We start from the raw sequence: 27651 nt of genomic DNA on the forward strand, positions 1-27651 counted from the left end.
AGGGGTAGTTGAATGCACAGCCAAGGACCCCTGGCTTGAGAGGACACTAGTGGCTCCTGAGGGAGATGGAAGCATGGAAGGAAGGCCCTGGGCCAGGAGGACAACTGAGGCACAACTAGTGAATGTCAGCAACCGTGTGTAGTGGAATGTCACCTGCTTCAAGGTGAGCCCTCAGCCCGGAGCCTTGATGTATCCTGGAAAGCTAACTGGACAAAAAGAGACCCTCCGTAACCACTGGGGGTGTGTAAAAGGCACATCAGTTACCTTTGTTTTCGTGGCCTGTTTACAATCTACCACTAATTACCATGTAGCTTAGTAGCAGTATGTATATAATTAGGTGGCAGATTCATTTTGTTATGAGCTTCACTTAATTATACTGCTGAACTCTGTTTGCTAAGTCTCCACTACCCCCAACACAAAAACAAAACAAAAAAATTGTGAGGGCCCACTGCCCACGTCTGCTTTCACAACTGTAGAAGGTGGATGGGATGTGGCCTTGCCTCCACGGTGGAAGTGGATCCCTGGCCAGAGTCCCCCTTGCTTCTGCTGCTGAGCACTGTCTGGTACTGCGCCCTTGCTGGGCTGGGCTAAGGGTCTCATTTACTCTCGTGTAGCACAGCAACCCTACTGGTGCCCATTTTACATGCATGCTGCACGGGACCTCTACAAGCCTCAGTCCCCTCTTCTTACCTGGGCCGTGGGAGGCGTCATCTGGCTCTAGAGTTGGGGGATGGCTAGGATAAACTCAGAGGCTCTGCTGGGTGCCTGAGTTCACTCCAAAGGGGTCCATCCCATCCCCGCCCCATGCCTGGCTCCAGCCAGCAGCTTGGTCACTAGCCCTCCTGTTCCTCCCCTGCCTTCCTCAGTCCTCTTGGTCCTTCTCTGTCTCTCTTGTGACAAGCACAAGGCACAGTGACAAGCACCATAGAAGTGCTGATGGCTCCTCAGTTCCAGCCAGAGAGCTGAGCTGGGAGGAGGCAGGAAGCCACTGGGAAAAAAGCCAGGCAAGATGTGCAGCAAAGCGGGGACACGGACATTTCCAGGAGACAGAAGACCCTGAGGGACCGCAAGACCTCTGTAGGGTCCAGCCGCCCTTGGGATCCATTCTTACTGCGAAGCTCTTCTCTCCTTCAGCCTTGCTCTGTGTTCTCATGTCGTGTGACAGTTTCCCTACGCAGTCTCTCTCCTGAGTGAGGTTAAACCACAACCCATCAGCCTCCATTGAGGAAGCCCCTTTGGAGCACCAGACTCTCGATCCCCTCCCCCACCCCCCCCCCACCTGGGTTCCTTCTGCGACATTCCCTGGGCACTACGGCCACTGTCTGCACTGACACCTCCAGACCTGCTCTCACTTGCTCTTCCAGGGGCCCCATGAAGTAGATGCTGTCATTACCGTCACAGATCCGCAGACGAAGAGAAGGAGGCTCTGACAGGCTGGGAACTCGCCCAAGACACACAGCTGTTAAGTTCAGAGCCAGGATTTGAAACCAGGTTTGTTCTGCTCGATATCACGTGCTCTTAAACTGCTGCATTGTGGCCCCTCCTCTCTTCTCCTGTCATTCATTCAACAAATATCAGTGAGCAGCTCTCCCAGGCCAGACCTTCTGCTGGGTGCTGAGGATGGAGCCACGAACAAGGCAGAGATGGACAGCCTTGTGGAGCCCTCACCCAGGCCCACCTGGCGCCATGTGTGAGCTTGTTCTCCTGGGCCCCCGGGAGGCCTGACGTGGTGGGAATCAGCAGCACCAACTCTGTTTCCAGCCGAGGAGGCACATTATTTGGGAGAAGCTGCACGTCACAGAGCAAGCCTCAAGCTGCTGGTGCTGGGCCTCAAAGCCTTCTTGGGGGTCTCCCAGACCCTAAGCTGGAACACCAGCAGGCCTTCCTCCTGCGGGGTTGGCCTTCCCGGGGGGCAGTCTTCCCCTACATCCTTCCCCTTCGCTCCCTTGACCAGACATTGCTCCAGCTAGAAAACAGGGCTGCAAAACTGACCAGCTCCCCTACCTGCTGCCATCCCACCTCAGGGGAACCTCGCAGGTCAACAGGGCTACATCTGTGGGCCAGTGAAAGGCAGACAGAAATACTGGGGGTAGGAGGACTGAACCCTGGCCAGGCATCTGCTCTCCCTCCCTGCAGGACAGCTGAGGGGCCTGAGGCGGAGGGAAGCAATGCCACCTCCCCCCCTGAGGGCTGCCTGGTGCAGCCCAAGAGGCTCCCATGGGAAGGCAGGAGGCTCTCTCTCTGCAGACCCAGCCTGGTGCACACTGTGAGGAGAGGGAAGAGAAACACCAGGCCAGACATCCTCCCCAGAGGGCTCCAGCCCAGCCCTGGTGAGGGTTTAGCTAAGAAAAGGACTGCCTTTCCCAGAGTAGTGTATCTGTGTATCAGGCCTTTGACGTACCCTGGGAGAAGAGAGGTTTTCATTTCACTGAGAAGGAGACTGAAACTCAGACAGGTTAAATAACTTTGTTGAGGTGACAGAGTGAAAGATAGTTCTGTCTGGTGGTCCGACTCCCAGGCTGATGCCCTTTCCACCACACCACAGAGCGTCGTTTAGGTGCCAGGACTGGAAGTCTCCCCACTCCTCAGAGAAAAGGAAAAACCCCATCTGCCTGGAGGAGCTTCCCTGTGCCGTGATCCCTACACAGCCGCACTCAGGCAACCCCACTGCCTTCCCCAACCTTCCTCACAAGTATCCGAGGTGGAGATGATACACCCCCACCACATCCCCAGCATGTCCCCCCACCACGATGGCGGCCCCTCTGTTCTCCAGGAAGTTCTCCCCCAAAACTCAGTCCCAGCATTGCAGGGGCTCGGGCCCGACCTCCCAGCCGGGCCAGGAGACCCAGGTCTTTCTGACAGGTGGGTGTCCGACGAGGCTCTGATGGGAGGTGAGCCCTGAGCCGGCAGTGCCACTCAAGTGTGTTTGGGGGCAGTTTCTGCCTCACTAAACACGGATTTGGGGTTTGGGGGGTAGGGCCCAAGAACCTGGCTTTCAGAAGTGCACACCTAGGTTTGAGAAGCACGAAAGCATGTTAGAGGACAGGCAGGGAAGCTAATCCAGACAGTGAGACAACCAAGGGAGCAAATTCATTAACACAGAACTTGGAAATGAGCTAAACCCACACTCACCACGGGCATGCATCAGAGGGAAAGGCCATCCCTGAGGCTCTGTCTGTGGGATGGGGTCCTCCTTCCCTCTCTACCTGGTAAATTCTCACCTCTCTTTCAGGTTGGTTTTCTCTCAAACATCACTCCTGAAGGAAGCCCCACCCCAGTAACCCCTGGGTCCCAGTTCCCCGCAGTCACTCTTGTTGCTCTGTATTTCTTTCTTGGAGCCCTGGTGCAGATGTCACTATATGACTGCAATTTATAGGTCAGGTTCTGTGCTGCCCTTTAGAATGTAGGCTCCAAGAGGGCAGGGATTCTCGCCACTTTCTTGGCTGTATCCCCAGCGCTTACCCTGTGTTTGGTACATAGTAGGCACTCTCAGATATTTGTTGAATGCATGACCTGGGTTGCAAAGCTGGGAGACGTAAGCTCAGGTGGAAGGGAAGAAATGTGGAAAATAGTCCTTGCCTTGTGGTCTGCAGGGCCTTTCCCCATCCAGGAATTGCTCAGCCCATGTAGGAATTTCACAGGGCCGTGGAATCCTCCTGCCAAGGAGTCATGTCATCCACCCCCAGCCCCGGGAGCACAGTTTCTCGCTGCATCCAAGCACTTCTGCTCAAAGATCCCTGCAAATGAAAGTTCCTCCACTCTCCTCCCAAGTTACTCATGACAGTGATCTATGCTCTTAGCTATTAGGGAAGTTCTTCTCTGGGTCTGACTCCTGTGTTTCCTAATGCCACTTTTATCCGCCTTTCCCTCCTCTTGAAAATAGACTCTAACAATAGCAGAACTAGACAGGAGCTTAGAGATGATCAAAGAAAGCAACTTTCAAGTCTTTTTTTTTTTTTTTCCCTAAGCAGGAAAAGCCCTTTTCCAAAAAAATCAGAATCTGAATCCTAAAATGTGAGGCTGACAAAAGGGGAGCAGCCCTGATTGATATAGGACATGGGAGCCCTCCCAGGGCACCCCTGGGAGCTCCAAGGAACCCAGTTTGAAAACCAGTGTTAGAGCCAAGCCTGACATGTTGTGGATGAGAAAATCCAGAGATGGGATGTGATCTACCCCAGCCAGCACCATAACCCAAGTCTCTCCTGCCTGGAGTTCACAGCCAGCATTGTCAGACCTCATTGCTCTGCTGGGGTGCTCTGCAGTTGTCCTTGTTAGAAAGTATGCTCCAGTATCATCTGGGGGCTCTGTGCTTCGTGTTTTCTTCTTTATGGTATCTGGTGCTTCCATATGCCAAAAAAACTCGGCAAGAAATTGGCAACGAAAGTTACACAAACATGTTTCACAAATCTCCAAATCTTTGAACAAAGATAGTCATCACATTTTCTCAAACATTTCCACAGAGGGCTTCAGAGTCAGGCCCATCTTTTTTGGATTATTTACATATTTATTTCTTTTGGGGTGCATTTTGAGCACAAACCATGTGATCGCAAGAAAGATCCAGTAGGAATGAGAAATGGTGGAGTCCTTCGTGCTGGGACTCATTAGCCTTTCGGCCCCAGGCACCTGGGAATTTTCATGGAACCAATTTCCTTCTTGGGATTGTTAACATAATCCCCTAATTGGAGCACTGAGGGGCCTATTAGCTGCCAGATCGGTGCTCTAAGGGAACACATGCCCAAGGACCAGGAGGGAGGTCTCGGCTTCTTCTTGGATTTCCCATGGACCACATGCTCTCTGCGCCTGTCCTCACCCTGAACTCCATCTTCAGCTGGCTCCCAGACCCCAGAGCTGGGGAGTGTGAGGTGTCTCAGGTGAGTGGGATCCAGAGCGGCTGGGCTGTAACAGCACTACTGGTCACCCCTCCTCCACGTGCCACCCTCAGAACATGAGTCAGTGTCATCACACTGAGGGTGCCATTTATTAAACTTCTAGTGCGTTCCAGGCCCAGTGCTAGTTCACCTAACCCTGACCACAAAAAATGATGATGGTATCTCCATTTTGTAAACTAGAGCACTGGTTTTTCAGAGGAGATGAGCTGAGCCACATTTTATTTCATTTAATATTTGCATACGTGATTTCCTTGAACACTAATGGTGGTTAACTCTTTTTCAGTGTTCACTATTTTCTAAGAGCTTCACATGAATAAACTCATTTAATCCTTATGACAGCCCTAAGAAATTGAATGTTACTGTCATCCCCATTTTATATAACAGAAAACTGAGGCACAGAATGGCTCAGAATCTTGCCTGAGGTTAGCTCCTCAGCTCTCAGCCTCATCGTCAATTCTTGGTAGTCTCAGTTCAGTCCAAGCATTGATGTGTTCCTTCCACGATTCAGGAGAAATGGTACCCGGAGTGGTTGAGAGTGTGGGCTTTGGAGTCAGACATACCTGGGCTCCAATTCCAGCTCCGTCGGCGTGAGTGTGGGCAAGTGGATTAGTGATCCATCGCTACACGACAGATCACCCCAGCGTCTGGCTGCTTAAAGCAACAAACATTTACTGTCTCACAGTTCTGTGGGTCAGGGACGTGAGAACAGCTTCCTGTGTGGTTCTGGTTTGGGGTCTCTCAGGAGGTGGCCACCAAGATACAACCTGAGGCTGCGATCATCTCAAGGCTCACCTCGAGGTAGAAGGTGGAGCTGCTCCCAAGTTGGCTCTGTGGACCTCTCCACAGGACTGCCTCACCACCAAGCAGTGGGCTTCCCCCAGGGCACATGATCCAAGGAAGTGAGAGAGAGGGCCCGAGTTGGAGGCCACAGCCTATTTATAACAATCTCAGAAGGGACATTCATTACTTACACCCTATTCTCTTCATTAGAAGGGAGGCAGTAAGTCCAGCCCACGCTCAAATTGTGGGAGATTACATGAGGGTTGTGAACATGAGGAGGAGGGGAAGACCGGGCCAGCTGAGAGGGTCTGCTGCCCCAGTCACTTCAGCTCCTGAGCCTCAGTTCCCTCGTCTATAAAATGGGAATCAGAGTGTCTGCCTCAGAATTCTTTTACAGCCTCAGTGGGTCAGTGCCTATAAAGAGATCAGAATGGTGCCAGCAAATAGTGAGTGCTTCATCAGTGTTAGGTGCTGTCACCACCAAGGCTTCCACGGGGCACAGAGGTCGTAAGCTACTTGTGGGCAGGGACGCTGCATCTTTCCCATCACATCAGACCCTTCAGTGCCTGCCTAGCTCAGCACCTGGCACTTCCTTCCACTGCACAGACACCAGCACTGACCACTGATGGCGCCAGTGAGAAAGCAGGGAAGGAGGAGGAGCACGCCCTTCACGCCACTCCCAAGGCCTGTGGGAGGGACCTCCTGCGGGCATCAGGAACGTCTCCTAAGAGCCAGCCAGGCCACGAAGTTTGACAGTATCCAGGGGCTCTGGCCACTGCTGGCCCTCAGCCTCCTCGACCCAGAGATGGTAAGCAAAGCAGGTACCACGGAGGGCTGGGTGCAAATCCAGCCTTGGTCCTGTAAGCCCTGGCTTGGCAGAGCCCCCAGACACTGCCCAGACCACTCCCAGAAGAGGCTTGCACAAGGGCAAGGACAAGTTCCGGAATGCTAGACCACCCGCGTGTGGCGACAGTAATGTCGGTGGCTCCCTGAGGCTTGTCATCAAGGAGCAGCATGTTGCCCTCTAGGGTGCTTGGCGTTGGTGGCAGCTGCTCGCATTTCCAACCTGGAGCTCCGGGAAAGGCAGAAGGGAGGGGACAGGAAGAGAGCCAACCCTCGGCTAAGGACCATGTAATCAGCCAGGCTGCAGACCAGGAAGAGAGACCAAGTGAGAAGCAACGCACTGGGCTGGGCTGGAGGGGCACATGCAGTAGTCAGGGGTTTGACTCATAGCTCAACCACTTCTCCACTGGATGGCTTTGGACAAGCTGCGTATCTTCGCTTTATTTCTGGTTCCCCATCCATGAAATGACCTTCCACCGGGCACAGAGGTCATGAGAATCGGCAGCGCCATATGCAGCGTCTGGCACATGGTAGGTAACCCATAAATGGAACCATTATTACTATCAGGGTGCGAGGGTCCTTAGAGAAAGAGAAAGATTGAAAGCTAATTTGTCTGTTTTGTTTTGTAAATTTCACTGTTTTGTGTATACACACACACACACACACACACACATTTAAAGGTGCGTGGATCATAAGCATACCGCAAAACAAAAATTCACAATGTGAACACATGTGGGTAACCAGAATCCCAATCAAGAAACCAAATGTGACCAACACTCCAGAACCCCTTTTCGTGTTCCCTTCCTGTTCCTATCCACCTGCAAGGACACCCACTATGCTAACTTCCAAGATGCTGCTTCTGTGCTTTATTTAAATGGAAACGCACGGAATGCCCTGTTTTGTATCGGCCTTGTTTGGCTCCACGCCGTGCCTGGTTTTCACCCCTGCTGCTGCATGTGATTGTGGGTTGTGGGTTCTCGTTGCTCCGTAGTGTTCCACTGTGTGAATGTGCTCCAGCCTGTGTGTTCGTTCTCCTGCTGATGGGCTGTCTTCAGTTTGGGGCTCTTAAAAATAATGGTGCTGTGACCGTTCTCACGCCGGTTTCTTATTTGGTGGATTTAGGGTGGGATTACTGGGTCAGAGGGCATCTGCACTTACAGCTCTGGTAGGTGCCGCCCCACAGTTCTTCCGGCGTGTTGTATGAACGCGTGCCTCCGCCAGCAGTGAACAGGGAGCTCTCCTCGTTCTGCATCCTTGCGCTCACTTGGTGTTGTCACGCTTTTCCTTTTCAGTCATTCTGGTTGGTGTGAAGCGGTGATTTTAATCGTGATCTAATTGTGATTTTAATTTGCGTCCACTTGATGAGTAGTGAGGACTACAGATGACTCTTCCTGTGTTTACTGGATATTGAATATGAATCTAAGTACTTTAATTTCTGTCCTTGATGGGGCTGCTCTAGAGGATCGACACCCACCCCGCCTTCCACCGCCCCTGCACATTGGGGGTTTTGGATTTCACACGTCAGTAAAATGTGAGGTTTAGCCACAGAACTGCAGACTGGTTCAAGCAGCCCCACCCCCCTTGAAGCAGGCCTTACAGCTCCAGGTGCGCACATGACCCTCCAGCTGCCAGGCAGGTGTGCTGGCGTGAGATCGGGAAGGCAGAGGATGGCCAAGCATGCGCTTTTGCTGTTTCTCCTGGTTAGCCCGGAGACAAAGACGTTTGCATCTCCTGAGGCCAGTGGCTTCCCTACATCCCAGATTCCTGATCATGGCGGAGACAGCCGAGCCCCTGGCAGGCCAGTTCTTCGGAAAGGTGCTCCCAGAAGCCCCACCTCTCTCTGCTCCACCAGCCCTTCCAATGATTTTATAAAGTCCTAAATCCCTGTGTTAAATTCTTTTCTGCTTAAAATCGCTGGAGCAATTGCTCTACCTGCAATTAAACCCCGACTGGTACATTGTGGTACCCTGGTATTGCCATTTCACAGAAGCAAAGATATTTTAAGGCCAGAAGATAGGAAGAATATAATCCTAAAATAAAAGGACAGTCTTCCTAAATTTCAGTAAATCAATCCCATGAAAAGCCCATTTTACTCTTCTCATTTTGCCAGTGGAAATTTTAGCATTAGTGGGCTCTAAGGGAAGAAGTGAGTTTAGAAGGGGAATTAAAAGGGAAAACATAAAGAGTGGCTCCTGAAATGGGACGTGAGGAAGTGGGGGATTATTGGGCTGCCGTTTATTGGCTATTTAACCATAGTACCAGGAGTAATGTGGCCTCGGTATCAGCAATACCGTGAACTTATTTAAAATGCCACAAATAATAGTACTTCTATGGATTCTTTCACTCTGACCCAGAGCTGAGGTTCAAGGAAAGCGTTTGATGATGAGAGTGTTGGGCATGAGGCACCGCAGCTGTGCCTCAGATTATAATTTGAATGATCATTAGTTATATTGGGTAGTAATTTGGTATGATAAACAGCGACAACTGGATGCAGGGGAAACGACTCCTGAGAGGAGAGAGAGGAGCCGGCGGGGCAGCCCAGGCAGTGATGAGGTTTGTGGGTCTTTGGGATCCAGGAGGGTCTGTCTGCCACCCTTGCTCTGCTCAGCTCTAAAGGCTTCAGGGTTGAAGCCTGGCTGGGGAAGGAAGTCTCAGTGCTAAAAGCTGGGCACAGGCTCTGGTAATAGGGGCTCAAGCTGGGGATGGGGTGAGGGGTAACTCCTGGTGCTGCCAGCAGAGTCTGGCTGGTTGGGACGAGGAGAGGGACAGATGCTACCGTGATGAAACTCCAGAGATGCAAGTGCAGCATCATCTTTTGGCCCAGCGATGTGCAGTGATGCTTTCTTTCTCTTTCTCTCCTTCCCCTTTTTAATGGTTTATAACGGAAATTTTCAAATGTACACAAAAGTAGAGGGTATATTACCATGAAGCCCCCGTGGACCCATCACCCAGTGACAACAGTCATCAACTCATCAGCCCAGTGATTTTTTTAAGCTGTTTTTAGCCTCCAGTTCTTTGCTCTTTATGTATGTGCAGCTGAATGAAATCATGAAATATTTACTTATGTTTTTTCCCCTATCCTTTCCTCCCATTCAAGCAGATGTTAGGAGAATGAGCAATACCCAGGAGAACTTAAAGGGTTTGCAAGGGAGGGAAAAGTGGGAGAGGGAATCTGCATTCGTTTGCTAGGGCTGCAACAAAATACTGCAAGATACTGAATGGCTTAAACAACAGAAACGTATCGTCTCACAGCTCCGGAGGCTGGAGGTCTGAGATCAAGGTGTCAGCAGTGCTGGTTCTTTCTGAGGGCTGTGAGGGAATTCTTTGTTCCAGGCCTCTCTTCCTGGCTTGCAGATGGCTGTCTTCTCTCTGTGTCTTCACACTGTCCTCCCTCTGTGCTTACCTGTGTCCAGATTTCCTCTTCTCTTAAGGACACCAGTCATGTTGGATTAGGGCCCACCCAAATGGCCTCATTGTAACTTGACTAGCTCTGTAAAGACCTCATCTCCAAATAAGGTCACATTCTGAGGTACTGGTGGTTAGGACTCCAATGTATCTTTTTAGGGTGGACACAGTTCAATCCATAACAGGGACTAGCTGGCATAGACTGAATGAATGTCTTAAAGAAACACAAAAGGGAATTCCCCCAGGCTGGGAAGGGTTTTCCAGGCTGGAGGGTGGACTAGAGAAAACAGTAGAAGAGAAAGGCAGAGGGGACACTGGTCAGCTCCCAAAGGGCACCCATGTCCCAGGAGTGGCACAGGATCAGCAGGGACAGCTGGACCCACAGAGACCACTGGACAGAAACGTGGCTTCTTAGTGGACCCCCATGACCCAGAAATAAGGCATCGTCTGAGAGAAGAACTCTAAGAACATTTGAGGTGAGTATTTCATCCAGCTTCTGGGAATGGGCCATGGGAGTCAGAAATTAATTTAGAAATTTAGAAAATAGAGGAGTTGATATTTTCTGCACATCCTGAGTTTGTCAACTGAGTTATATCTGCCAAACATAAAACAGATAAAAGCAGGGCTGTTCTAGGTGGAGCTCACCCCCAACCCTGGTTCCCCTTGCAGTGTCCCAAGGCAATCCAAGGAGTCACAGAGTTCCAGGGAACTCAATTTGAAAACACTTAGGGTCCCCCTCCCCTTATTGAGCAAACCAGGACAGAGAGGCTCAGAAGAGGAGAACACCTGCCCGTGGGCAGGCACAAGGCAGGTTATCAGCGGAGCTGGACTAGAAACCAGGGCTCCTGATTTCTGCTGGGACACTTTCGTTGGCTTCCTCAAAGGTCTCCCAGGGAGGCAGATGCTGTATCTTCACTCCATAACCAGGGGCTGCCCAGTGAGAGGTCTCTCTGCACAGCAGACGGCTGGTCCCAGAGCCATCTTGGAGTGGGCTGGAACCACTTCTTGGGACCTTGTCAGGTTTTTGTTGTTTTGTTTTACCATCCTTATAGATGAGCAGTGTCCTCTGTTCTTTTGACATGTCCTCATTAATCTTTGAGGGCATCTTTGCTTCCTAGCTCAACAAGGTGTTCCAGGTTTACTGTGTCCTTTCCCTACCCCAGGGAATTATCCCTGGAGTAAGCCACTCATCCCTGGTTCTAAGTTGAATTTTACTAGAAATTTCACAAGAGGAGGGTTTGGGAAATTATGATGTGTTGAGAAGAAAATACCATTAAAAAGGTACTTCTGTAATGTAGATCTGATTAGCCTACAATTAAATCATTCCCCACATAGTGAGGTAATTCCCATATGCAGAAATGGCTGAGACCTTCCTCCTTGAACTTGTCCCCAGCATCTCTTAATACATTCCTTTCTGCTTCAATTAGTTGGAATGAATTCAGTTCTCTGTAATTAACCCTATCTTCTGATGATACCTGATTAATAACAGGATGGTGGCAAGCAATAGACTCTCAAGGAAAGGAGAATCAGGTTGGGTATCTGATCTGGTGGGATTCAAAGGCAATAGTGATCCTACTAACATTAGGAGATAGTATTCTGGTAGTCCACATCACTCTGTGGCAGTACCTATCACCTGTGGTCACCTAGGATGAAGGTAAGGCTTTGGAGGACAGAGCTGCTGATGAGATAAGCCATTGCAATGAGAATAGGGAATATAAAACCTGGGGAGTGTGCTGGCTGCTTCAAACTACACAGAGTGTTTAAAGAAAGAAATAACAACCTCAAGGGTTTTTTCTGCCTTTAAAAAATACCTTTATATATAATATGACATGTCAGTCTTACCTCAATTTAAAAAATAGCTTATTGTCAATATAGTTGTGTATATTGACATACAATAAATTGCATATATTTGATTTACACAATTTTGTTTTGACTGCTTTATATGTTTTGACATATACATGTATACACACACACACACACACACACACACACACACACACACACGAACCTGTGAAATCATCACCACAATCAAGACAATGAACATCAATTATCCCCACCTCCTGCCTGGCCCAAGTTTTCCTTTCCATCAGTCTCTCCTCTTCTTCGCCTCCCTGCCATTCCCAGGCAACCACGGAGCTGCTTTCTATTCACTTACAGATTAGTTTGCATTTTCTAGAATTTTTTATAAATCTCTTTTGTCTGGCTTTTTCCACTCAGGGTAATTATTATAATCGTCTTGAGGTTTATTCATGTTGTTGAATGTATCAATAGTTCATCCCTTTTTATTACTGAGTAGTGTTCCATTACGTGGACTTACCAAATTTGTTTATCTAGTCACTTGTTAATGGATATTTGGGATGTTTTTAGTTGTGAATAAAGTTGCTATGAATATTAGCATAAAGGTCTTTGTGTGGACACATGCTTATACACTTTCATTTTTCTTGGGTAAATACCTAGGAGTGAAGTTGATGGATTATACTGTATGCATGTGCTTAACTTTTTAAGAAACTGCGGAGCTATTTGACTGGGGTTGTACCATTTCACATTTCCACCAGCAGTGTATGAGCGTTCCAATTGCTCCATATCCTGTGCAACAGCTTGGTATGGTCGCTCTTTAATTTTAGCCATTCTCATGGTTGGTGGTGGCATCTCACAGTGATTTTTAATTTGCTTCTCCCTGATGACTCAGGATGTTGAGCCTCTTTTCATGTCCTTATGTGTTAACCATATATTTTCACCCATTTTTGGTGAAATATCTGTTTAAATCTTTTACCCATTTTTATTGGGATGTTCGCTCATTAATCTAGCTTTTATTTCTTTTTAGATGCTGCCTACAAATCCTTTGTCAGATATGTTTATCTGCAAATAACTTCTTCCAGTCTGTGGTGTGTCTTTTCATTCATTTAATAATGTCTTTTGAAGAGTTCTTAATTTTGGTAAACTCCAATCTACCAAAAAAATTTTCAAATAATTTGAAAAATAATGAATTGTACTTTTGGTGTTATGGCAAAGAAATCTCTGTAATCCATGGTCACAAAGATTTTCACCTGTGTACCCGTCTTACAGTTTTAAGTCTTACATTTAGGTCTATGATAAATTTCGAGTTAATATTTTGTGTATATGGTGTGAGTTGGGGTGGGCAAACTCTTTCTTAAAGGATCAGATAGTAAAGATTTTAGGCTTTGTGGGCCATCTGATCTCGGTCATTACTACTTAGCTCTCCATGTAGTGCAAAAGCAGCTGAGACAAAAATAAATGAATGTGGTTGTGTTTCAATAAAACTTTATTTCTAAGAACAGGCAGTGGCCACATTTGGTCCACTGACCAGAGTTTGCTGATGCCCTCTTTAAATCCTCACATATCACTAAAACTCCCTGAGCACCACAAGCAGCCCGATCCATCCCTGTCTGTTGAATCTGCTCCTGCTTTGCTTAGTGACCTCACCTTGGGTAGGTAAGAGAATGGCAATTTTTCTTATTCACCACCCCTACATTTCTTCATTGCTTGCAGAACTATAAGCAATGAAGCATCTTCTTGTATGCCCCAGCAGGCCAAGTATGAAGGCTGACTCAGGAAGAGCTGTCTACATGCCAGAATCTCAGGTGGACAAAGCAAACTGTTAGGTCATTCAGCTTCTTTATCCTTTCTGCCTGCTTTGGGCTGACAATGAAAGTCAAGAGTAGGTCAAATTCTGCCCCTAATGCTGTGTGGTATTAAGTCCCCCTACTTCTGTCTTCCTCTGCCTCCTCACCTGTGTGGGGATGGGGAGGTGGAGGGGAGTGTAGAGTTCTACTACTCTCATTGTTACTGAGTTGATAAGAATAAGACAACACATTTCTTACCTATCTGGTTCCCTCTCTACCAGACAATTCCAAAGCTGCCTTCTCCTTGAATAGCTTTTAAAGACCGCTTTCTTTCTTTTTAAAAGCACTATACAAATGCAAGGTATTGTGACCATTCTCTCTTTTTAAGTAATTCTAGAAAGCCCAGCCCCAGGATTTCACAATCTGTCACTGTCCCTCGGTGCCTCTGCCTGTTGCCAGGGAAAGAGATTATCCTGGCTTGGGGAAGGTCAGCCAGCCCCAGCACGATCGCTAACACGGCTTGGCTTACCACCCCCAATCACAGATTCACAGTCAGTGATACAGAGACTGGACAAAACCACTCCAAGGCCAAGCAGAGTGGCCAGTGAGAGGAAAAACAACACTCAGCTCCACTCGAGCTCCTCACAGACCACTCTAATCACCACCCACGCCTGCAGGAGGGCGCAGCTCTCCAGTCTGCCTGGCAGACAGGCTGTAGTCTGTCAGAATCCTGAAAGAGGGAATCTTTGAGAACAGAGACCTCATCTGCATGGCCCTGGGGGCCCTGCTTTGAACACAGCAGAGATGAAAGAGTAGATCTCCCAGACTACTAGATGAGCTGGTACACACGCAGCACAGACATAAAAATACTTATCACAGTCATCTATAAATGTACGCAAGAGCCTGAGACCCAGAGAAGTACCTTATTCCATGTTCACCTCTTAAATGAACATCTGGATTTATTAAGAATGAATTTATTAATTTGCTATTATTAAGAATGACTCCCATTTTACTTAAGGATGAATACTTTGAAAAGGAATTTCACATCATTGTCCAGGATCCTCGTAACAAGTCATCAAGACAGGTAGGAGAGCAGTTACCCTTACCAGGGACTGCAGTTCAGAGAGGTAGAGTGACTTGTTAGATGTCACACAGCTGGGAAGTGGTAGAGCTGGCGTAGAACCTCCAGGTGTTCTAACTCCAAGTTTAGCATTCTTCCCCTCAATCCTTCTCTGTGTTGAGTGGAAAGGCTGTTTTCTCATCAGGTGGGATGTCTGAGTAAGGAAGCACAAGGAGGAAAAGAAAGAGATGAGCTAACTGATGCCCAATGCCAGTTGAATTGGGTAATCTGAGATAAGGGATGGGACCATAAAACCTCTGAAGCATATAGGGGAGCTGGCCTCTGACTCTTTCTCTCCCACACTCAATAAAGAGGTTGTGGTCTCAGAGTGTGTGTGTGTGTGTGTGTGTGTGTGTGTGTGTAGTCATGCAAGAAGGTATCCACATGGTGGAGGAAAGCCTGGCTTTAACTACCAAAGCTGAGGTTCAATGATGCTGCTTTCCAAGAAGTTTGCCTTTGACTTTTCTAATGAAAAATTAATCGGCATTTACTTGCTGCTGTCTTTAATTATATTTGCTAAAGACAAGTGTCTGCCAACCAGCATGGCTCTGGCTATCTTCCGTGCTGGATCTGCTCTCAGCAAACCTCATTGATTTGGGAGGAGAAAGGATGCCATTTTGCCTGAGCAGTTGAAGAGGCAGAAGCATCACGGGGGTGGAAATTGTATCACATTTTCTGCTAATAGATCCCTACTCCCTGGCATTCTCCTGACAGAGAAGCTGAGTCAAACGTGACTTATTTGAGTATGGATTCTAAACCTGTGGGTTGAGGACCCCAAAGGACAAAGGAGATTCTGAGAGAGGACCACTAAACCTCGTCTGTAGGTATAATAAAGTGCTCCCCTACAAATATAGAACTATTTTTCTAGAAGCATAGATACTACTGGGATTAGTAAAGTATTATTTACTAAATGAAAAGCAATGGCTAAATTTATAATAGCTTTTTACCATTATGTATTTTCTTAACTAAAGGTATATATACCACGTTGAAGTCCTTGAAAGAGTTTTACCCTAAAAATGAGCCTTCATACACGAAAAGACTAGGAACTTAAAAGTAGGGTATTCCTTCTACAACGGAAGCAGGATTACTGAAGGAATGGTCTTTTCAGACCCCATTGTCCCCCATTTTAAAATAGCTTTATTAAGATACCATTTACATTCCATAAAGTTCATCCATTTAAAAGTGTGAAATTCAGTGTTTTTTAGTATATTTAGAGTTGTGGAACCATCACCACAATCTTAGAACAACTTTCACCATCCCATTGTATTCATTAGCAACTAATTCCCATCTCTCCCACCCATTCCTTCACCCTGATCTCTTTTCTGTTTATCTATAGATTTGCCTCTTTTGGATATTTCATATAAATAGGATCATACAATATGCGGTCTTTAGTGAATAGAGGAATGTTTTGAATCCTCAAAACTCCATCCAGTTGTTGTATATCCAACTCCTACACATACTTACATCCCCTTCTCACGGCTCCCAGAAACCTCTCCTGCTCCCCCAGCCCACACAAATATTTTCTCCTATTAGTTCACAGCCTCTTGTTTGTTCAAGAAGTGCTGGGTGTAAGCTGCGTGGCCCATGTCTGAAGCCACTGCGCTGTTCTCTAGCTCTTTCTGTTATTTCCTCACCTCTGACTTCTTGGGGGTGGCATTTTGCTGGCTCCCTCACTCAGCTGTGTCCAGCATTGTATTCTGCTTGAAATAGGTAATCAGTTTATGTGTGTTGAAAGAATAAATGACTCATGGGGATGTTCCCATACTTTTAGGAGAAAAAGGAGTCAGGAGAAATTGCAAGAAAGCAAAATCAAGAACAAAGATAAAGCGTGGAATGGGGGCACTAGAGTGTAAAGGGTGGGCAGCTGCCCACTGCCTGTGACCTCGTGACTGGAGGACATTAAGAGGCCCTGGGCTACAAAGGGTCTCCCATTACCTCCAATTGCGACCGAAAGAACATATTAGTCACTCCTTCAGCTAAAGGCATTAACCGCCTCCATTAAAATGCAAATGTCAACACCTGGGAGAGTGGCAGATCGTGCTATTATCAGCCATTTCCACCTCAGCTACAATCTGAGCTCTCTGAATGTTTCTTGTTCCCTGAGGCACGAAGGTCTGGTGATGAGTGTAGGGTCTGGAAAAATGTAGGGCCCAGTTCCCTCTGGCCAGTTGCAAACTTCTTATCATCCTTGATTTCCAAGCCAAGGAAGTCAGAGATCAAGAGTAAGACAACTGATGTCCTTGGTTCTCTGTCAGAGCTGGGGGGACAGGCTGGAGTACAGGATGACTCCCAGTGGCTAAGACACTGGACCCTGAGCCTCCATGGTAGACCTACCCTCAAGACACACAATGCTCCATCCTGTTAGCTGCTCTCACTTGGGAGTAGCAGTAAGTTCCTCAAAGGAAAGGTAAGTCATCTAGTTTGAGGCATGAGACTTGCTTTCAAAATGCAAATATCCAGGGGAGGTTGACACACCTTTGGGAACTGGATGATCTTTAAGATTCTTTCATCCTCCAGAGAGCCAAGGATTCTTAAGAGTTCTTTAATTCCTTCTGAAGAACTCGTTACAGGGCAGGACTCTCATAGACAGTAGGCCAAGTTCATATTTGATGCCCCATTCCTAACTGGCTTTCATTTTTGCCCTCTTCCTTCCCATTCCTGGGCACTTGTGCCCTTTTCTGGTAACATTTGCCTTGGGAAATGCTCAGTGGTCCCAAGTGTTCTCTCCTTCCTCTCCCTAACTCATCCCTACTCCTAAACAGCAAGCATCTATTCTCTCAGTGCCCCCAAACTTGGTTGGGCATTAGAGGGGGAAGCCTGCTGATTAAACTCATCTACAGTAACTTCATAATTACTGGCAGTCCTGGCATTTGTCTTTCAATCTCCCAGTGGTGTCTGCATTCATTTTTTCAACCACTTTCTTGAAATTTAATTTATACACCATAAACTTCACCGTGTGGGATTAAAGTGTACAATTCAATGGTTTTTTAGTATATTTCTTGAGTTATGCAATCATCACATAATCTAGTTTTAGAACATTTTCATGACCCCCAAAAGAAAGTTTGTACCCATCAGCCATCACTCCCCATTCCTCCCCGTCTCCAGGCCTACACAACCACTCATCTACTTTCTGTCTCTAGATTTTCTGCATTTATTTTTAGGGAATGATTGTCATCCCAAAGCATGACTATCTAATGGTGGGATTTTAAGCATTGTGGGGGAAGGTACTTTTAGGTATGGGAGTATTACTGAGACCTACTTCTACAAATATTTCTAAACATTCTAAAATATTGATATTCTAATTTCCAAAATAGAAATATTCTTCCAAAAAGAAGCCTGGGGGGAATGAGGAATGAAGTCGAGGTACAAGGGGAAGATGGCTGGAGGGCAGGGGATGGGTCTCCCAAAGGGCTAGCTGTGCCCCACGGTGCAGTCACCTCACCTCTGCAAACCAAGTACTCACCTCAGAGAGAGAGACCTAAGGTGGTCCTTGGGTCAGCCCCATCTGATGACAACAGCCAGGAGCACATCCTGGAGTTGGCCTTCAAAACCTCTGCCTTTTGTTCCTGTGACACCCCCATCCCCTTTCTGGTTTTCCTCTGACCATTTGGACTCCTTTTCTACACAGAGGTTGACCCCTGGGCTTCTCTGTCAGCCCTTCACAGGTGTCCTCCAGCCAATGGCATCATTCCTATCACTACATCACCTCTGGGCTCCATCCATTCTGCTCTGCAGTAGCTTCCTGACTGGTCCCTAGGCCCTTGGATCTTGCTTTTCCAATCTAGTTACGACACTGCCAGAGTCTGCTCCCAAAACATAATGGCCCAGGACACTCCTGTCCCTCAGTTCAGAGACACTTCATTGTCTTTAAACTGAAGCCCACCCTCCTCCACATAGTGTTAGAGTCCATCCCTCCCTTCCATCTACACCCACGGTTGCCAGTCAGTCTCAGCACCCACCCCACTGATCAGACTCTATTCCCATCACTATTCTTCAGATGTACCATTTGTTTATCTGACAGACAGCTAAGGGGCATCTTCTGTATGCCATGTATGGGGCACAAGAATGAGTAAGATACCAATTCTGCTTCAAGGGGTTCAGCAGACTGTGGAGACAATTCTGAAAACAAATCAAGATCATACAATGTGGCAAGTGCTCTGACAGAGATGAAAACAAGGTGTTCTGGGAGCTGAGGAGGAGGCAGTGCCTAATAGCCTGGGGGAGGTGGGCAGGGAAGGGGCATTCAAGTGGCATCACACAGGTACTATAAATTTTATTTGTGCTGTGTGTGTGCGTGAAAAGGGTGATGTACGCAGAGGTTTAAAGAGCAGTTCAGGGTGGGGAAGTGGTGGATGATGAAAGCTGGAAGGTAGGAAGAGGCAGTTTTGAGGACAGTTTTCGGTAGGGGTGAGACATGTACGATAAGATGCAGACAAAGTGGAGGACAGATGGGAAGGCAAGGAGGGAGAGTTAGTAACTGTCCAGGCAACGAGGAGGGAAGATCTGGGTGGAGGTAGGAGCCAGAGAGCGTGGAAGAAGAGACAGATATGAAAAGACAAAGGCATGGTGGCAGGACTCTGGGAACTGGGATAGGAGGGGTCACTACTCTAAGATCAGGGAGTCTGGGGGAATGGTAATTCCACTAGTGTCAAGAAAACAGTGAGGAGCAAGCTTCTTGAGAGATGACATTAGTTTTAGACAAATTGAATCTGGGATGCTGGTGAGTACCAAGGAGCCTCTGTGGGGAGCTCTCTGGTAGGCAGGGGTAAGCTTGAAGCTGGGAAGGGAAGCAGGGGCTGAAGATTCAGATTTCAGAAATACCTTAGCGAAAAAATATGTTTATCCTTTGGCCCAGCAATTCTACTTGTAGGGATTTCTCTTAAGGATCCAATTAAAGATGTGTGTGAAGATTTATCTACAAAAATGCTCCTTCTTCTTCTTTTTTTTATAATGGAGATACTGGGGATTGAACCCCAGACACTGTGCATGTTAAGCATGCACTCTACCACTGAGCTATACCCACTCCTCATTCCTTGTTTATAACAGTAAAAGAGTGGAAACTTTTTATAAACTGCTATGACAGGGAAAAATGACCAATAGTAGGAGATTGGTTAAATACATTATGCTATATTCACACAATGGAATTCTACTCAAAAAATAAAATGGATATTGTGGATGGATGTTAATTGGCATAAGAAAAACATCCACGGTATTTTGCTAAGTAGAAAAAAGCAGATCCTAAAATTGTTGGTAGAGTAAAAGTTCCATTTTTGGTTAAGAAAAAAATTCATATGTTAATAGTTCTTCCTAGGTGTTGTGATTATGAATGTGTTTTCTTTTATCTTTCTTTTTTCTAGTTTTTCCACATTTAATCATATATGGCTTTTGTTATGACAGTTGTTTAACATTTTTGAATAACATGAAAAGGAATGATCTAGGGAGAGCTCAGGGAATGAGAAGGGGATGGAGAATGGAACCCAGTCACCTTGATAGCTCAGGCCATCTGGCTTCTGTCCATGCAGCTGCCTGTCTGGGTGTCCCTGCATATTTGCTGCATGGCTATATGGTAAAGTACAAGGAGCAGACTGAACTTAGGTTTCATTCTGCTACAAACTGTGGACCTTGGGCAAACTAAGTCTCAGCTTTTCATCTTTATAGTGGGGAGAATAACATCTTCCACAAAATGGTCATATGAAAATAAGATTCACATATAATTGTTGCTTAATAAATATTGGTCCATCCTCCTTTTCTTCTGGCTACTCCTTTTCTCCTGGCCCCAGATTCAACCTCTAGAGTCTTTTTGGCCCTTACAGTGGGAATTAATGCCTCCTCTCTCCCAACCCCCAAAATGCTCTGTTTGGCCCTCTGGTGAACACTGAATTATGCTCTGAACTGGAGTAAGTGGCTAGCTCCTCTCCCTCCTTGACTGTGAGTAGAGTTGGGTCACCCTCTATCCCTATAGCACCTAGCACAGTGCTTTGCACATAGAGGGTGCTCTATGAATGTGGACTAATGGTGCTTTTTATGACTTCACTAATCATGGACTGATGGCTCAAACGCTGGACTACTCTAGGGTTAATTTATTTAGATCTCTTAGAATGTCTCTCCTCCCAGTTTGTAACTCTGGCAAGGTTTATTTTCCAATTTGCAAAGAGATGACCAACAGAGAAAGAAAGAGACGCTTGCCCGGACTTCAGAAGCTCTGTAGAGAGAGCTGGAGAAAGAGTAGTAAAGCAAAGGTTGTTTCTTCTTCCCCAGAGTAGAGATGTGGTGTTCTCACCTGTCCCAGTGTTAGACTGCCGCAACTTCCAGCAGGATAATTTGGGGCAAGGGGAATTGGGCAGGTATATCATTCCACAGGCCTAGGTCCTCTTTGACATGAAGTAAAGTCCTCTCCACTCCTTCCTCTCTGTTGCTGGTCCTGTCCAGGAGTATCTGGTCCTTCTCAGCTCTCTCCCCCACCCCCACCCCCGCCCCTCTCCTGCGGGGGCTCCGTACCCTGCTCTGGTGTGCATCCTCTGGTTAATACCTTGCTAGGTAGGTAGCCAGCCTGGCACTGCCGAAATATCTTTCGGTTGTAAGTCCTTTGTGGCCCATGGCAAGTTGATTAGGCTCTGAAGCCTGTCTTCACATTTATAAACTGGGAATAAGCACACGTGCCCTGTCACAACCCAGGGTTATTGAGGGGAATCAAATGGGATTTTTTAAAAAAAGTATGAACGTGCAAAGAGCTCTTTACAAATGCCAAGTGTTCCTAGTGCTGTTTGCCGGATTCCTTCTCGGTAACTATCCACCAAAGCGTTCCTGTCCGCCCCGCCCTGGTCGCATCGGCCTCACCCACTGCATCTCCATCTTTTCCGTCACTGTCTTCCTGCGCCTCAGAGATCCTCGGTCTCTCCATCTCCCCCGTCCATTTTCGGGTCTGTCTCTCGGGCCCCTCCGGCCCTCCAGGGACTCTGGTCTTCCGCTCCCTGCGGCAGTGGCTGCCTGGGCGCCCCCAGCCCGGTGCGCCTTCCTTTGGCACAGCCGCCCGGCCAGAGAATCGCCCAATAAGAGCGCCGGACTCAAGCCTGACAGCTCAGGAAGCGGCCAATCGAGCCGGGCCAGGGAAGGGGGGCGCAGCGCGGGGGCTGAAGTTGGGTTGAATGGGGGGATGGGGATTAAAGGGGGATACAAAAGAGGGGAGCTAGGACTAGGGGCGCAGGAACCTAAGCTGGGGACGGGGGAGGACCGCACGCCACCCAGGTCCGGAAAAGGGACCGCGGGCTGGACGCTGCTCCAGGAGCCAGGGAGGGAGGGGGCGCGGCGAGAATTTTAGGTGAGGAAGGGGAGCTGGGGACCCCACGACACCCGGCGCCTCACGAGGCCAGGCCTGAGGATGCCGGCGGGGTGCCGAGGCGGGGGCCGCGGCCCGGCCGGGGGCGGAGGCGGCTGCTCGCCTCTGTGAGCCGAGGCCGGAGAGACGCGGGGGGGGGGGGGCGGGGAGGCAACGGGAGGAGGGGATGCAGAGGGCGCTCCGGCGGCGGCGGCGGCGGCGGCGGCGGCTGCTAGCTAGAGAGAAGGGAGGAGCGGCGCGAGCGGCCGGAGCGGCGCAGGGCCCGAGGCGTGCATGGCGCGCCCGGGGCCCGACTCCCGCGGGCCCCCCCCGGAGCGCTCCCTGGGCGCAGCGGCTCTTGGGCCGGCCCTTCTTTGCCGGCCGAATCTGAGCCCCGGCCCTCGATCTCTGGATGCCTTGCTCGCCGTGAGAATCCCGCCTGCGTTGGGGTAGAACGGCGGCGGCGCTGTGCCGGATTTCGCCCTCCGCCTAGTCCTTCTGCAGCCGGCCGCGGTGGGCCCGCAGCCCGCGGCAAGGAGCCTGGGGCTTGCGGAGCCGGCGCGACAGCCCTCCTGGGCCAGCGAGTCCGGGCCAACCCCGCTCCGTTTTGGAAGAAGGGGGAGGCGAGAGGGGAAGGGCCGCGCTGCAGGAGCCGGTCCTCGCCCCCGCCCCCTGCGCGGACGCGCTGAAGGTTCGGCTCGGCTTTCGCGGGGGCCAAGCTCCCACTCTCGCCGCGGGAGGTGGGGGATGCGGGCGACAGCCCCCTTGGGCTCCAGGACCCTCCCCCCAGGGCTCCGGAGCTGTTGCTCCGCCCGCCGCCCCCTCCCCCGTCCTCTCCACCCTCCATCCCACCTCCCCACCCCTCGTAAGAAAATAATGCTGGCTGGCGCCCGCACCTCCCAGTCGCTCCCAGTCCGTCGCGAGGAAAGGGCGCCCGCTTGGTCTCCACGCCGGGACCCCTGCCGAGCCTCCCTAGCCGCCGTCTCGCCGCGTGTGCCGCTGGGCTCCGCTTAGACGGAATCTGCGAGCGCCGCGCCCGCGAATTGCCAGCCCCGGGGAGGCGCCGCCCGCAAGGACACCTCTCCGTCCCGCCTTGTCTGCAACTCCGGTCCTTCTTGAGCTCGACGCGAGCCAGGAGTCCGGACGTCCCTCTGCGCGCGGCGCAGCAGCTCGAGCAGTCCCCGCTGACCCAGCTCGGAGCCAACTCCATCTCGGACCTGGGACTCCTGACGCGAATTCTCAGACACTTCTCACCTCGGGGCTGTGCCTGCCTCCCGCTCGCCCTTCCGCTGTCCTCCCTCTCCGCTCAGGACGGGGGTGCCAAGATGCCCCGCTACTGCCCAGGGCCCGGGGCCGCCCCCGACGTGTGACCCCAGCCTGGTCCCCCTGCTCGGCCGTCCGCCCTCCCCTTGGAGACCCCCGGCCCGGCCCCCGGGGGAGGAGGAAGAAGACGACGAAGCCGAGGGGGGGATGTCCAGCTCCAAAAGCGTGAGCCCCCCGGGCTACGCGGCGCAGACAGTGGCGGCGCCGGCGTCCCGGGGAGGCCCAGAACACCGTTCGGCGTGGGGTGAGGCGGACTCCCGCGCCAATGGCTACCCCCACGCGCCCGGGGGTTCGGCCCGCGGGTCTGCCAAGAAACCCGGGGGAGCGGTGACCCCGCAGAAGCAGCAGCGCCTGGCCAGTCGCTGGCGTAGCGACGACGACGACGATCCTCCGCTGAGTGGAGACGACCCTCTGGTCGGGGGCTTCGGCTTCAGCTTCCGTTCCAAGTCGGCCTGGCAGGAGCGCGGCGGCGACGACTGCGGTCGCGGCAGCCGGCGGCAGCGACGGGGTGCGGCCAGCGGGGGCAGCACCCGGGCGCCCCCTGCGGGCGGCGGCGGCGGCTCCGCGGCGGCGGCCGCCGCAGCGGGCGGGACGGAGGTGCGGCCCCGCTCCGTGGAGCTAGGCCTGGAGGATCGGCGGGGCAAGGGCCGCGCGGCCGACGAGCTGGAGGCCGGTGCCGTCGAGGACGACGAAGAGTCTGGGGATGGCGGTAGCTCGGCAGGTTCGGGCTCGGCGCCCGGCGCGGTGCTGTCGCTGGGCGCTTGCTGCCTGGCACTGCTGCAGATATTCCGCTCCAAGAAGTTCCCGTCGGACAAGCTGGAGCGGCTGTACCAGCGCTACTTCTTCCGTCTGAACCAGAGCAGCCTCACTATGCTCATGGCTGTGCTGGTGCTCGTGTGCCTCGTCATGTTGGCCTTTCACGCTGCGCGGCCCCCGCTCCAGCTGCCCTACCTGGCCGTGCTGGTGGCCGCGGTGAGTGTGATCCTCGTCATGGCCGTGCTCTGCAACCGTGCCGCCTTCCACCAGGACCACATGGGCCTGGCCTGCTACGCGCTCATAGCCGTGGTGCTGGCCGTCCAGGTGGTGGGCCTCTTGCTGCCCCAGCCACGCAGCGCCTCCGAAGGCATCTGGTGGACCGTGTTCTTCATCTATACCATCTACACGCTCCTGCCTGTGCGCATGCGGGCCGCGGTACTCAGCGGGGTGCTTCTGTCTGCCCTCCACCTGGCCATTGCCCTGCGCACCAACGCCCAGGACCAGTTCTTGCTCAAGCAGGTAGGGCCCCACCTGGGCGCAGGGACTGGGGTGGGCAGGCCTCCACCTGACTCCAAAGAGAGGCAACCCATCTTCACCCTTTAAAGGGGTGAAAAAAGCCAGAGAGACATGGCTGTGTCAGCTATGCGGTGTCTTTCAGCCTTGGAACCCCCTCGGAGCCCTAGTATCTTCGTTTACAAAAAGAGTGCTCTTGTATTGTGTGTCTTAGCCATTATTGTGGGGATGCTAATGAGGAAGGAGGATTGGAGGAGAAAATCTATGGAGAGGTTCCCTTCTCTTCCTGTGCTTCTGTCCCAGTGTATAAAAGTCTCCTGACAAAAGTGGCCAGACCCTGTAGAATTCTCTCCCTCCTAAGAGCCACTGTTGGTTTGTTAACTCAGTCCTGGATAGAGGGTTGGGGAGGGGAGAACCTGGGTGCCCCTTACCCAGTCTTAGGGAGGAGAAATGTTAACCTTGCCAGTTGTCTGAGGCTGGGGGTTTGGGAACTGGAGATATCTCTGAACTTGAGGGAGGACTGACAAGTTTTTTTCATTTGCCAAAGTGCCCCAAGCCAAAAAGCTGCCTTCAGCAAAGGTGGAAGGAACCTCTGTAATGTGTGTGGTGACAGTCCGCCTCCTGGCCTGAACTGAAAGCTAGTGTTGGATGTCACGACCCTTTCCCGTGGGTGCTTCTAGTTATTGCTCGTAGTGGGGTTTGTTTTGTTTTGTTTTGTTTTGTTTTAATCCCTCCTGGGACTGGTTTCGTGAGCCTTGAACAGTGGGCTCAGGAGGAAATAAAACTTCTGCCTAGTTAACTGGTGACTCCCCTAAAGATTTGTGGGAGAGATGTGTGCTGGCCATGGCGACCCTGGGTGAGACCAGCTCCTCTGACATGCACCCTTTCTCCCTTGTCTGCAGCTCCGTGGGCCTCATCCATTGGCCCCTGCTGAGCCTACTTGGTTGCAGTGCAGCTTGGCTGTGAGAGTCAAGGGGGCTCTTGCTGCAGGCTAGTCTCTTGATCATAGATCCCACTGTGCCCTCGACCTCTCTTAGGGCATCTGCATCCTCTAACAGAACCTCTCAATTGTATTCCATTGTCATTGCCTCCCTCCTTCCCACTTCTAGTGCCTTTCCTCAGACTTGGATCCTGTTGAGGACTGCATCTTCCTTGAGGGCTCTCCTGTGCCCCCTGGCTTCCTGGGTCTGGTACTCTCCCACAGGGACAGTGTGGGCTTCAGGGTGCTAGGCTCTAGCTGCACCTCCAAGGTGCTCTGTGACTGGGAGGGAGGGGACCTGCCATCTCTCTGGGCCCCAGCTTTCTTGTCTAGTAAATGAAAGCACTATGCATGCCCCTTCCAGTTGCGACCCCTCTGTCTGAAGCCTCACCTCCTGCAAGGAGTCCCATCTTTTATTCCAGCTATACTGGCTTCTCCCTCGAATGCATGGTCAACAATGGAGTCAGAGCCACAGATGGGGCGCTTACTTATTCTCCAGTGCCCGTTGGTTTTGTTCCCCATCCAACGTAAGCTCCTTGGATGCAGGAATCCTGAGGTGTATGTGTTTTTCCTTCTCCACCCTCTCTCTTTTTCTAACACAAGTTAGGGGACTTAGTGGGAATTTAATTACTGCTTGCCAATTTGGTTGTGTTCCAATGAGTGAAGTAGGTGGGGTTATTGATGCTAAGTTAATGTTTTTCTGATCTGGAATCAGAAGGAAAAAAAAATCTTTAGAGATCAGCTTTGAACTTGAGAGAGAAACCTATTGAGAACTGGTTTTAAAAAGTTAGGTACTATTGTTAGTGCTTATAAAAGCTCCAAATCTTTTGACCTGGGGACCCAGACTATCATATGAGTATTATATCTTTGGGGGTTATTCCTGGCTTGAATGGGAAGCAGGTTGCTAAGGTGGGTATAGCTTTTCTGCAGAGGGAATGGCATGTCATCCACATGGAGCAGCAGAGATTTCCAGGATCATTCAGGGTATTTTCTGTACCATACTTGGGACTCAGGGTCTGATTACAGCCCTAGGCAATCCAGGATGTGTGATTTCAGGAGATTGGAGTCAGATCCCAGGACAGGAGTGCTGGACCTGGGATACTCTGTCTCCATCTTAGCATGAAGATGCCATTGCAGCAACAGAGTGTCTAATTGACTTCCCCTTCTAGTTCCTCAGGCCATTTCCTCTCCCTTCTCTCCCCACCTCTAGCACCTCCCACTCCATGCTTCTTTTACCCATTGTGGTCTTCAGAACTTCCTTTGTTTGTAGGCTTTTGGGTGGGTTTGCACTTAACTTCCCCTGACCTGCTGGGCTGAGTATAGCTGAGCTTGTTGGGAATGAGCCACCATCACAAACATTCTTTCTATTTGACTTGAGAGAAAACTGGATCTTTTTTCATTTGCGTTTGATTTACCTTTCTGATTATGTCTGATAAAAACCTTTGTCTTTCTTGAGCAAACCCTGCTGGATTGCAGGGAAATATTAGTGGGACCATCCAGCGTGACCCACCGCCTCAGGCTGCCCTGGAGTGGCAGGTGTTGGAGGATGGCTTGTTCTTTTCTTTGATGAAGATGCACATCCAGGGAAATGGAGCCACAACGTGTGGTTTCTAATGCTGGAGCTTTGGGAATTTCCCTCCACAGTGCCTTGGATACATAGTAGGCCCTCAGGAAACTGTGTTGGCATTTTTTCACTTCCCCTGGGAGACCAGCCCCTTTGCTCCCACGGCCCAGATCTTCAACAAGATCAGTGTCTGATTTGGGTATTTTACTCTTCCCAAGTGCCTTTTATGTTTGGGGCTCTGCCTTTGCTCCAATTAGGAGGAGAAACATTTAGTATCTTATCAGTTGCCTCCTGATGGTTTTTACTTGAGGGAGCTGAGAGGCAAGGTGGGGCAGCCCTTTTTGGGGAATGATGTTTCTTCCTTTTGCTACATCTCTGCCTCTAGCTCTTCCTCTGGTATCCATCCCCCTCCCCTTGCTCTTTCTCATGTCCCTTCTCTTTCCTCCCCTTCCAGTCCCCTGTTGCTCTCTGCCCATCTCTCCTCTCCTCTGCCTGCCTGCTTTTCTGCTTTCCCATCTCTTACTCTCCATTTGCAGCCTCAGCCTTGCCTTCTGTGCTCGTCTCACTGTTGTCTCCTCAG

At 50.3% G+C, this 27651-nt stretch overlaps 1 protein-coding gene and 1 long non-coding RNA gene across 2 annotated transcripts in view; one reads left to right on the top strand and one right to left on the bottom strand.

Moving 5' to 3' along the window:
* Positions 1 to 14459: 14459 nt before the first annotated feature.
* Positions 14460 to 22087, bottom strand: LOC116153943 (uncharacterized). The gene is made up of 2 exons (XR_004137717.2): positions 21459 to 22087; positions 14460 to 14775 (listed from the first exon to the last, which is right to left on the bottom strand). It is a non-coding gene; the product is annotated as an uncharacterized LOC116153943 (long non-coding RNA).
* Positions 22088 to 22256: 169 nt separating this feature from the next.
* ADCY5 (adenylate cyclase 5) overlaps positions 22257 to 27651 on the top strand; it is a 141336-nt gene continuing 135941 nt past the window's right edge. Inside the window, exon 1 of the mRNA XM_010981526.3 lies at positions 22257 to 24534. Coding sequence (XP_010979828.3) covers positions 23407 to 24534 — 1128 coding nt within the window. The 5' untranslated portion in view covers positions 22257 to 23406. The remainder of the gene's footprint in view (positions 24535 to 27651) is intronic.

The sequence above is a fragment of the Camelus dromedarius genome, chromosome 2 (assembly GCF_036321535.1).
Source record: "Camelus dromedarius isolate mCamDro1 chromosome 2, mCamDro1.pat, whole genome shotgun sequence".
Classification (NCBI taxonomy): Eukaryota; Metazoa; Chordata; class Mammalia; order Artiodactyla; family Camelidae; genus Camelus; species Camelus dromedarius.